We start from the raw sequence: 12,158 nt of genomic DNA on the forward strand, positions 1-12,158 counted from the left end.
TGTGAATACCTTTGTTTGGTGGGCGTAGGCACGTAGGCAACCGATGCCCAGGATGAAGTGTCATCGCATTGCAGCAGTTCCGCACTGATGCCATCCTGGCTCGCATCTGTCGAGATTTTCGTTTCCCTGTCTGGGTCGAAAAATGCCAATACGGGTGCAGTGGTGAGGTTGGATTTCAGTTCCAACCACTCTGCCTGATGGACCGCCTTCCACTCGAAGGCAGTGGACCTCTTCACTAGGTTTCGTAGGGCCGTGGTGTGTGAGGCCATGCTTGGTATGAACTTGCCCAGAAAATTGACCATGCCCAGGAAGCGCAATACCACCTTCTTGTCTTCCGGGACCTTAATGGCTGTGATGGCCTTGACCTTGTCTGTGTCGGGGCACACGCCCTGCTGAGAGATCTGGTGTCCTAGGAACTTGAGTGTCGTCAATACCAGCTGGAAGATCCACGTTGGAGGATGTCGTTGAATAAACCCGCTGCACCAGGTTTAGCTTTTTGCAGGCATGCGCGCCCAGTAGGGATGCCCTGTCTGGCTTGACAATTTCAAACCTTAGCCGTGCATGGGTACTCCGGTTGGAGATGAGTAGATGGCAGGACCCCAGTGTCGTGATGGCATTACCGTTACAGTCCAGGAGCTGGCAGGCTGCCGGAAGGACCTTGGGGGCTTCTTGATGCGTTTGAAGTCTGCCTGTGAGAGGAGGTTGGCAGAAGCACCTGTGTCCCGCTTGAACTAGATGGAGCAGCGGTTGACCTGCATCACTGTACGCCATTCGTCCTCCGAATCCACAGCGAGGATGGACTGAATGCGAGATGAGTTAGGGTGGCATGTTCACGCGTGGTAATGAAGCCCACTCGGTGTGCAGACTCCAGGCACTCGTCCTCTGCATCCATTGTACTGCCAGGATCAGAATCCTGTAATCGTTGTTGCACACTCTGGACATGCCGTCGTCGGAATTGGGAGCGCTGGCCTCTGACTGGTGGTGCAGACCTGCACAAGGCTGCATAGTGCCCAGGCTTCCTGCAGTTTAAACATCGCCTGCTTCTTGCAGGGCAGTGTTCCTTTAAGTGCGCGTTGCCACAGTTCGGGCATGTCATGACGTCGGCGTTGTGACGCGGTGTACGTCGTCGCACATGCGCAGTGCGGTCGTCAGACATGTGCACCTGCGCAGTGTCAGCCACTTCATTATCCCGTTCGCATCGCGCATGCGTGGGGCTCTGGGAAAAGTGGGCGAGATGGCCGCTGTCTTCAATGCTGAGGCGCAGCATCCGGGAGATGGCCTGCACACTCACTGCCTCGTGGGTGACAAGTTTCTCATTTTCAGCCGATTTGTATTGGGAATACCGATTTTTTGCATGCTCATGCACTGTACATGTTTCAATCACGACTGGCAGGGTCATATGCTTGATTTTTAAGAGCTGCTCTCTCAGAGGATCAGAGTGAACTCCAAACACGATTTGGTCTCTGATCATGGAGTCAGCAATATCACCAAAGTTACAGGACAGCGCTAGCATGCGGAGGCGAGTTAAGAAGGCATTGAAAGATTCATCTTTATCTTGAAGACGTTGTTTGAATATGTAGCGCTCGAAGATTTCATTGGTGTCCACTTCACAGTGACTATCGAACTTGTCCAGGATGGTCTGAAACTTTGTCTTGTCCTGGCCTTCGGTGAAGTTAAACGAGTTGAAGAGTTTGATGGCTTGATCACCCGCTGTTGAGAGGAGAAGCGCGATCTTTCTTGCATCAGACGCACCCTCGAAGTCTGAGGCTTCGATGTACAGCAGAAACTTTTGCTTGAATGTCCGCCAGTTGGCACTGAGATCGCCGGAGGTCCTGAGCTGGTGAGGAGCCTGAATCTTCTCCATGGTGCCGGGATACATTTGCTGGTCGTCACGGAACGGACTGGGGTAAGCCACCTTAAATTAGTAGTCTCCTGGTATCATGTCGTGTTCGGTACACTGGTCTAACACTGGGTGCAACTGGATATAGCCTTGGTCAGAAAGATACTCCAGACTTTGAAGTTAGTTCAATCAGGTTTATTGAACTAATAGCACAGTTAGCACAGTTCTCTGTGAGTTCGACTCTCAGCTAACTTAAGTGTGGTTACTCTGTCTGACTGAACCAGGCTAGCTCTTAGCTATGTGGTGGAGGTGTGACATTGTAACAACACCCTTGACTGACTCTCTAGATGTTCATCAGTGGAAAGAGGCGGAGTGTGAGTGCCTCGTGTCTTTTATAGTCAGATCCCACCCCTGAGTGTCCTGCCTGCTTATTGGTCATGTCCTGTTCACTGTGTCCATTAGCTGCTTGTCTGTATATCATTATGTGTGTGTCTGCATTTCATGACATTTTCTAGGAGCAAAACTGCAAAACTTTGTCCATGATAGGCATGAACAGCTCTGATAGGAAGTGTGCTGGAGGCCATGTTTGTAAAGGGGTTCGCCCAGGTGCGCCTAGCAACCACAGACGGCATGCAGAACAAAGCAGAGCAGGCAGATTGTGACTTCAATCAATATGTAATGCCTTGATATAAGCACTGTCATTTTACATCAAATGGCATAAAGAACCTTCCCACACCAACACCTGTCCAGTGTTAATCGAAGGGCTCACCAAATGACAGGTTATTTGCTGGGTTCTTGCTTCCTATAGGTCAAACTCTGCGTACTTTGGATGCATTTCTCTACTTGCCTAGAGATGCAATGATTTACAGCAAGTGGTATAAACTGCTGGTGCTGACATACCTTTTTGGTGACATAAAGGCTTGTGCAGGAACGAATTGCTTCCAGACATGGTGGTTTATTCTTGTAATTAAGTATGACTGGGAGAATGAGTAAAGCCCACAGACAACAGGGCATTTTCTGAAAGAAGTAGAAGATGGGAGGGTGTTTGGGTGGGGCGGGGGGGGGGGGGGCTCTAGACTGGTGGCCTACCTGCAGAGGATCTTTGGCGGAATAACTCCCGTATCTAAACTTCAGCAAAGATCAATGCTTGGGACATCTCACCTTGAGGTTGTGACTCACGTTTGCAGCCACAACTGCAACTGTGGAGCAAGGCAAAGACCGTATTGCCTGTGGCTGTCAAGCTGACTGTTGCTCTGAATTTTAATGTATCCAGCTTTTCCCAGGTTGCCATGAAGATGTGAGCAAATTTGCTGACAATACAAAGATAGATAGAAAAGCAAGTTGTGAGGAGGATATAAAGAGTTGCAGGATACAGATGTCCCAAGTGCTGTCATTTGCTCCAGAACTTGCCTGATGTCCCTCAATAAACAGGTGAAGAACATCGTTGTCACCACCTGGAGGTGGGTGCAAGTTCTATTCTACCTAAACTCCAACCACATGACCAAGGGAGGGCCCAAAAGTGTTCAGAGGCAGGCCAGAGAATTGCAGATATTTTTATATCTCCATCCTCCATTCCATTGAAGATATTTCAATCCATTTGGCTTGCAGCGTTGAGAAAATCCCCGCAATCAAATGGGAATCTGGTTCATTCTGGGGCCTCGGTGAGGAACGGTCTGCGAGGCCTCACTCAGTCCCATTTCCTGCATTAACGAGCTCCGTTACCCAGTGCAGGAAGAGTTCTGGGTCATTTACAAATGGTGCGCTGATCTCTAGACTCCTCACCATGACCTCCGGATCACCATAACGCCCCTATAAGGAGGTCATAGCACCGTCCACCCCCCCCCCGTCCACCCCCCCCCCCCCTCTCCCTAACTCATAAGGGCACCTCCGGGTTCGATTCCCAATGCTGGCAAAATTACGTCCGGCACCTAGGCACTGCCAGCCTGGCAATGTCCCTGCCAGGGCCACTGGGGTGGCAGCACCAGGGTGGAAGGGTGCCGAATCGCATGGGAGATCGCCCCAAGTGCCGGTACACATTTGTGGAGGCCAGTGCTAATCGGTGCTCGCTCGGGATCTACGAAGTAAAATCCCGCCCCATGGGTAACACTGACGAGTGCATATTAAAGTGAGTCTTCCTGCACACTTTAATATGTAAATCTAAGTCCCAACCTGTTTGACAGGATCCAGATCACAATATCTTACAAGATCCTGTTAGATCTCGCAAGGCGTAGAGAGCCACGTAAATCTCGCAAGAGGCCTCTGCTGAGATTTATCAGCTGCGACGTGTCCTGGGTCTGGTGCAGTGTGGCCGTTAGATCGTGTCCAAAGTGTTGGCGCTGGGGCTGACCTGCGTGCAGATCGTGTTCCCATTGGGGACGCTATTTCTGGAGCAATTCAAGACATGCAAATGGGCCAGCGTTCTGCCCACGTGGATCTAGAGTAATTCTCATTCCCATCGGCGTCGGATTTTCTGGGGCTAGAATTGGTGCTGGAGAGTTTGACAAGCTGGAGCTGCTGGTAAGCACTCCAGTCCCCACACATTCTCATTCCAGCCTGTGCCACACCACCCCAATCACAAGGGGCACACCCTGAATCCACGGAGCTGTCAGCAAGTCACTCCCAGCTATTCCCCCAGGCACTGGCAACCACCCCCCAGTAGGCGCTACAATTTTTAACAGACTTTAAAACGTTGCTTACCTTCTCTCTCCCGCTCAGCAGCCATGGCACCCAGTCCCATTTGCAAATACCTGTGGCAAATCACACTCGCCTGACTTCCACCTGAAAGAGGCGGAGCGTCACGGAGGCCTAGAGCATCATGGGCCAAGCATGTTGAATACATTTAAATGCAAGCAGATACCGGTTTTGCATGCCGGCACGGGGTGCCAGCACATTATCGCCACCCACGAGGGACCACAGCATGGCGCCCGAACCATCTCTGGCGAAAGAGCACTGCACCTGGTCCCACTCCCTTGCACTATCCCCATAATCCAACCTACAATCGTTGGACACTAAGGGGCAATTTAGCATGGCCAATTCTCCTAACCTGCACATCTTTGGACTGTGGGAGGAAACCAGACCACCTGCAGGAAATCCACGCAAACACGAGAAGTATGTACAAACTCCACGCAGACAGTCACCCCGGTCTCTGACAGTGCTAACCACTGTGCCACCCTGCAGTGCACATATTAACACAGTTACATTTGTGTGTTATCAAAATAAAAGAACTGAATTCATCTTATGCCACCATCACCAAGGGGCAGTACGGTAGCACAGTGGTTAGTACAATTGCTTCCCAGCTCCAAGATCCCTGGTTCGATTCCCGGCTGGGTTACTGTCTGTGCGGAGTCTGCACATTCTCCCCGTGTCTGCTTGGGTTTCCTCCAGATGCTCCGGTTTCCTCCCACAGTCCAAAGATGTGCGGGATAGGTGGATTGCCCTTCGTGTCCAAAAAATGTTAAGTGGGGGTTACTGGGTTACCGGGATAGGGTAAATACGTGGGCTGCAGTGGGGTGCTCTTTGTAAGGGCCGATGCAGACTCGATGGGCCTCCTTCTGCACTGTAAATTCTATGATTCTGTCATCACAATACCAGACAAATAAACTTCATGCAATCATGTTAACGGGTTGAAATATTAATACTGTACTGATCAATTAAACCAAAATCTTCTGTGAATATTCTGCAGCAAGTAAGATTTGCATTTCAATCCAAGGTTAAGTCTGCACCTACACAGCACAAAGGTAGATCGTTTTAAATGCGCTGATTCTGATCTTTTGCTTTTTTAGTCCTTTAAATAAACCCTAAACTGATTGCATATTGAACTGCTGAAGGAAGAAATTTGGAAATCGTGCCTTATCATGAGCTAAGAAATGTCACAACGCATTTGCCATACAATGAATTACTTTGAAGTATGATCAGTGTAGTTATGTAGCCTATCGCAGACGAGTGTTAAAAAGGCGATGAAGATAAACTTAAACACTCTTTAAAAAGAAAATCAAATTGAGAGATCGAGTACCAGCATTGATTCAGATGAGGCAAGTCTGAATGCTGAATTCTGGTGAACATGAATAGGCTAGTTTGAATTTTCTCTCTGATTACCCAGACTGGTTCATGTTAGACACTTTATTAAAATGATCGGACACTAATTTCAAAGAAGATTAGCACAGCCAGTGAGCAGAGGGACAGTATGTTCTGAATAATTGACATGGTTTTATATCCTGCGACAATTCCCCTGTTACAACAGCAGTATGTGAGTCAGTGTGCGGAATCACAATAATAAAGGCAATTGCTTCAAAAATGTTTTCAAACATGATTCTTAACCCATAGCAGACAGTTCATTGTGAAATATCCAGTAGCTGGGAAAGAGAACTCAACCATTGAGTAATTTCTGTCCTGTCATTTCAGAGATGCTTTAATGGTGATAACATACCTATTTGTTGCTTTTTGGCTTGGCGATGTACAAAGGATTTGTCAATTTTTTTTAATATATCTTGAAATAGATGTTCCTCTAATAACATATCTGTCTTTCCTTTTACTAGTCTAAGACATATGGGTGCACCTGGCAAAGCCAAACACTTTCCTTCACAATAGACTTCACTGCTGGATTTACCTGTGTCGATAGTAACACAAAGGTGAGTAAATAGCAAGTGCGATGCGAGACTGTTTTTGAAGTTGAAGCAAAATAATTCTCGGAGTAAATTGTTGTGAGATAGAGCTTCCATAGTTAACTCTATTAGAGGGTATGTGGGTCATTGAATCACCCTCAGCCTATCATAGAATAACCTACAGCCCATGCTCACATTAAACAAGGCTGCTTGACTCAGAAAATTTACCTCAGAGAGTCCAAACTCTGACTTATACTCATTTTGCACTTCATAATTATAGATACTCATATAATGATTACAAATTGAAAATATTGTAGATTTTATTGCAGTAGGTTTTTAAATAATTTAAATATTGATGTTTATTGGGTAGATCAGACATGACCAATAGCAAAAAAAAATGTAAAGCAGATATAATCGTGAGAATTGCTGAAAGATTTTTTTCTCTGCTGAAGAACTGCATAATTAAGTTTTGTGTTGAACAAACGCAGCATGATAGGCATGACATACTGGAAGGCTGGCTATGTTCAGAGTGGGTAAGACACCTGACTCGGATGGTTTGTATCCCAGGTTGCTAGGAGAAGTGGGGATGGAGGTAATGGAAGAACTTGCCATAATCTTCCTGTTTTCCCTAGATACAGGGGAGATCCCAGAGGATCAAAAGGTGGTAAATGTGACACCCTTGTTCAAGAAATGATGGGAAGACATTCCTAGAAAGTACTGGCTGGTCAGTCTAACACCAAAGGCAGGGAAGGTTTTACCAATAATATTCAGGGAATAAAATTAACACACACTTGGAGAGGATTGAACTAATGAGGGAGCGAGCAGGCATGGATTTATGTAGCTTGTATCTGATGTTTTTTGATGAAATAACAAAGAAGATGGATGAAAGAAATGTCGTGGATGTTGTCTGTACGGATTTTAAGAAAGTATTTGCCAACAATACCCATTAAAAGCTTGGTTAATAAAATTGAGGCTCATAGAATAGGAGGCTCAGTGTCAACTTAGATTTGAAAAGAAATTGGCTTAAGGACAGAAAATTGGATTCTCTCCCACAGGGAATAGGATCCGGAGATGCCATCCTGGAACACAATTTTTAAATTGCATCCTTACCCAGCCTCAACCATGCCAACATTTGAAATTTGGCAATACATTGAGAGCAGTTAACAAAGCCTATGGAATCGTGGGCTTCATGAATATAAGTCTTGAACACAAAAGCAGGGATGTTATACTGAACCTTTATAAAGCTCTGGTTCTTCTCAATCAGGGTATTGTGTTCTGGTTACCATTGCTTTAGCAAAGGTGTGAAGGCACTTGAGAGGGTGCATACAAGATTTTTTTCAGATGGTTCAGGGATAAGACAGTTGAGTTACAAGGTTAACTTGGAGAAGTACAAGGTTAGCTTGGAAAAATACAAGATTAACTTGGAGAAATACAAGGTTAGCTTGGAGCAACTCGGGTTGGTCTCCTTGGAGCAAAAGAGGTTGATGGAAGTTCTCATAGAGGTGTGTCAATGTAAGAAAAGGTTAGAGAATGGAAACTTTATTTCCGTTAGCTGTGCCTACTTCCGGTTCCAACAGATTTGCAAGCCAATCACAGCTTTTGAATAGTGGTCTGTGACTGACAGCTTGTGCAAACCATCTGCAGCTTTGATCCATTCATATCCCTTCATGCTTCAGTGGCTTCACGCTTCAGACTTCGCGAGGTGTGGCGAGCAGTGTAGATCCTGGGAGCGGGGTCTCCCATAATTCACCGGCCACGTTGCGGTACTATTGTTTGATGCAGCGTGGCCGGTAGCTCGTGCCCACAGTCTCACAAACTCCCTACCAGTGGAGAATTGTGCCAACCTATGATCTCCCGAGCAGCGCAAATCCATTTCCCTTGCCATGCAAATTCATGCATGGCAAGGAATACGAGCTTTTCCTGAGGGATTTCTATCATCGGGCTGGCATTTTGAGTGAGTGGCCCGATAGCAAAGTCCCGTCGCCACCGCCCCCACCCCCTCCCCCGCCCTTCACACCACAAAGCAGTCCCCCACCCATGGATTGCCTGGGACCCCCCCTCCCCCAATTATGGGGCTGCAATGACCTCGTCTCCCCCCCCCCCCACCCCCCACGACTCCCTAACGAGAGAGACCCTCCCAGGACTCTACTGATCGAGACCACTCCAGGGACCCCTGTAATAGGGAGAACACCCCCTCCCACCCCCCCCCCCCCCCGCATTGGCTCCCTAATGAGGAAGACACCCTCCCTAACAAGGGAGATCCCCCAGGTACCCCTGTAATAGGTAGACCCGCCAGGGGCTCGCTAACATGGGAGACCCTTCCAGGGACTATCTGAAATAGGCACAACTCCCCCAGTGATCCTGCAACCTCTAAAGGGCCCCCACAGAGAACCCCTGACTGAAGGGACCCCCCACAGAGACCCCTGACTAGAAAGACCCCCCACAAAGACCCGCTGACCACAGGTCCTCCCCAGGGATTTACCATGATTAAAGGACCCCCCCCCCCCCCCCACCACAGACACCACCCTGCCCAGAAGAGACACCCGTGCCTGGGAGCGAGAGAGCAGTCCAGACAGGGGCAGTGAAGAAAAATTACAGTTGTAACACTTACCTTGAAGCTCCACGTGTCCATTGCTGGAAGGAGAACATCTGTGACCTGCGTCTAGACCCCTCAGATCCATGAGGTGCAAGTCATTCATAACTTTCTAGTAGTGGGCTGTGATCGTCAGCTTGCATGAACCATCTGCAGCCTTGATTTATTCATCTCCCTTCATGGATGAGTGACTCTTAAGTGCTGAAACCCAAAAGTTTACAAACACAACAAAGAGGCGTAAGTGCATTCCAATCATAGATCACAGCTGTTCTCCTTCGAATAATGGACAGGTGGAGCTTCAAGGTGAGTGTTACAATTGTAATTTTTTTCACTGCCCGAGTCTGGACTGCTCTCTAGCTTCCGAACATGGGTCTCTTTTCTGAGGGGGTTGGGGTTGTGTCTGTGGTTGAGGGAGCTCTGTGGGGGGTTCTCTTTAGTCAGACGGCCCCTGTGCTGAGGTCCCTTTAGTCAGCAGAGTTGGCATGCGCCAACCCGCGCCGGCCGGCGGAGGCCCTTCGGCGGCGGTTGGAATGGCGCCAAGCCCCTTCCGCGCCGGTTGGCGAGGTGCCAACCCCGCCGGCGCCGGCCTAGCCCCTGAAGGTGCAGAGGATTCTGCACGTTCCGGACAGCCTGACGCCGGAATGGTTCACGCCACTTCTCGGCGCCGGGACCGCCCGCCCCACCGGGTAGGGGAGAATCCCGCCCCTGACATCCAGTCACCTTCACAAAGCATTTGTCCATATTTAGCTTTATCCCAGCTTTCCTGCTTTATAGATTCATGTAGATGGTAGTCATGATCAATAGATCTGGATACCATCAGCTATCAGCTGACTGCTCCTTTATGCCCTCTATATGTTGTTTATTTTCTGCTAGGATTTATCCTCACTGGCATATAGGCCAAAAGGTAGATGTATGAATCTGTGCGGACCAAACGGTATATAGAATATTGACAGTGAAGATTCCGCGCCAAACTTCATTTTCCAGTACCATTTCTGGCAACAAACTTACTGAAAACATTTGCCCTTGTCATTACTGGTGTGATCTTCCGGTGTTGGAATAGAGTAAAGAAAAACAGAAAATGCTGGAAAAACTCAACAGGTCTGGTGGTATCTGTGGAAAGAGAAAAAGAGTTACCATCTCGTGTCTGTATGATTCTCCTTCAGATTCCTCTTCATAGCTTGATTTGAGGGGCTGGATTCTCTGCCAGCAGGATGCTCCATTTTGCCGGCAGCCCGGGGGTTTCCCGATGGCGTGGGGCTGCCCCACAAAGGGAAACCCCATTGACCAGCCGGCTTAACGGAGCATCCCGGCGTGGCGGAGCGGAGAATCCAGCCCAAGATCTTTGGAATCCAGGCAAATTCTTATTTATTCATTTTCTTACCTTGATGGAATTAAATTAAAGTTACAGGCTCTGTGACTCTGAAGATCACTTTCTATTCTTCCAGCTCTTGAAATTCTCTTTCAAGCTATACTTTTAGTTCCATTGATACTTTGTGTGACGGATGATCACTGATTTCTTTAATTGCTTGATCAATAGTGATGTCAAAATCTTCAAAGCATCCAACCAGTCATCAAAACACTCTGGATACATTTGCATCAGATGTTCCTTGCTTCTGATCAGAGATTTCTTTTAGAATCATAGAACCATAGTAGCCCTAAAGTGCAGATGGAGGCCATTCGGCCCATCGAGTCTGCACTGAACCTCTGAAAGAGCACCCCACCCAGGCCCACTCCCCCACCCAATCCCCATTACCCAACCGAGCCTACTGGTCAATTTTATCATGACCAATTCTCCTAACCGGCACAACTTTGGACTGGGCCCAAAGATCTTTTCAAGGGGTGTACTACCATTGTTTCCCATGAGTGTAAACCCATCTTTTCAATGGGTGTATTACCTTCAATCCTCAGTGTCACCTGCTTCACCTCATGTTTTTTTAAAATAAATTTAAAGTACCCAATTCATTTTTTCCAATTAAGGGGCAATTTAGCGTGGCCAATCCACCCACCCTGCACATCTTTGGGCTGTGGGGGCGAAACCCATGCAAACACGGGGAGAATATGAAAACTCCACACAGACAGTGACCCAGAGCTGGGATCGAACCTGGGACCTCGGCGCTGTGAGGCAGCAGTGCTAACCCACTGCGCCACCGTGCTGCCCCACCTCATGGTTTTTGAGATCAGTTGCAGCTCTTTCAGCCGCAGGAAACCAAGATAATCTGTTTCAGTGATATAGACAATTAACATATTTTCTTTGTGTCCCTCCAACATAGATTGCTCCTAGCTGTCAAGGTTCTGGGTCTTCTTTCCCCCCCCCCCCCATATGCAATTAGCATAACATTGCTCAGGACATTCAGAAAATCTTTCCTTGGGTAACTATTTTCTTTCAAATTTTCAAGAACAATTTTTTTCCTATAGATTGAGCGGATTGTTGTTACCCTGTGGTCTGGTATGAAACTTCAGATTTATGATTGTGGGCTTATTGCTGAACATTCTACTGATCTTATTTCTATTCACATCCAGTTATTTTATGCAGTTGTATGATTTCTCTCTCTATTTCATTCTCAAGCTCGTCATCATCTTCCAAGGTATGGCTGCTTTGATTTCTTTCCCATCTTATTCATCCTGTTGTTCTCTCTCTGATAACTGTTTACCATCTTCTCTCTTTGTTCTGCACATCTTTTACCATGTGCTGTTCCCAAACTCTGTCTGCGAACTCATGTGAGTGTCCACAGCTCTTGCACATCTTTCTTTCTGCTTGGTGTGCATTCTTCTGCTGCTGTCTCACAGCATCAACCCGCAGCCTTTTTCTTGACTTAACTGAAAGCTAGCCATTTGGGGAGTCGGCATCTTCATCTGTCTACTCGTGGCTTCCTATATTCTGGCAGTGTCTACAGCCTGCAATATTGTGAGTTTGCCAATGCCAATCAAATATTTTTGTGCTTCAGGTTGAGCAGAGCGGCAAATGAGCTGTTCTGGCAGCTTCTCATCTGTTTCCTTGAATTTACAGTTTCTGGCTGCATTTTTCAATCTCATTAAGAAATTATCAACAGGTTCACGTTGGTCATAGCTCAGACTTTGAAATTCATATCGGCGAATCTGATGATTTGACTTTGGCTGGAGATGT

General features: G+C 47.5%; 1 protein-coding gene across 1 annotated transcript in view; it reads left to right on the forward strand.

Moving 5' to 3' along the window:
• Positions 1 to 12,158, forward strand: part of sntg2 (syntrophin, gamma 2) — a 523,724-nt gene that overhangs the window by 498,233 nt on the left and 13,333 nt on the right. The window contains exon 15 of the mRNA XM_072500541.1: positions 6,376 to 6,468. Within this exon, the coding sequence (XP_072356642.1) occupies positions 6,376 to 6,468 (93 nt within the window). The remainder of the gene's footprint in view (positions 1 to 6,375; positions 6,469 to 12,158) is intronic.

Source organism: Scyliorhinus torazame, chromosome 4 (genome assembly GCF_047496885.1).
Source record: "Scyliorhinus torazame isolate Kashiwa2021f chromosome 4, sScyTor2.1, whole genome shotgun sequence".
NCBI lineage: Eukaryota > Metazoa > Chordata > Chondrichthyes > Carcharhiniformes > Scyliorhinidae > Scyliorhinus > Scyliorhinus torazame.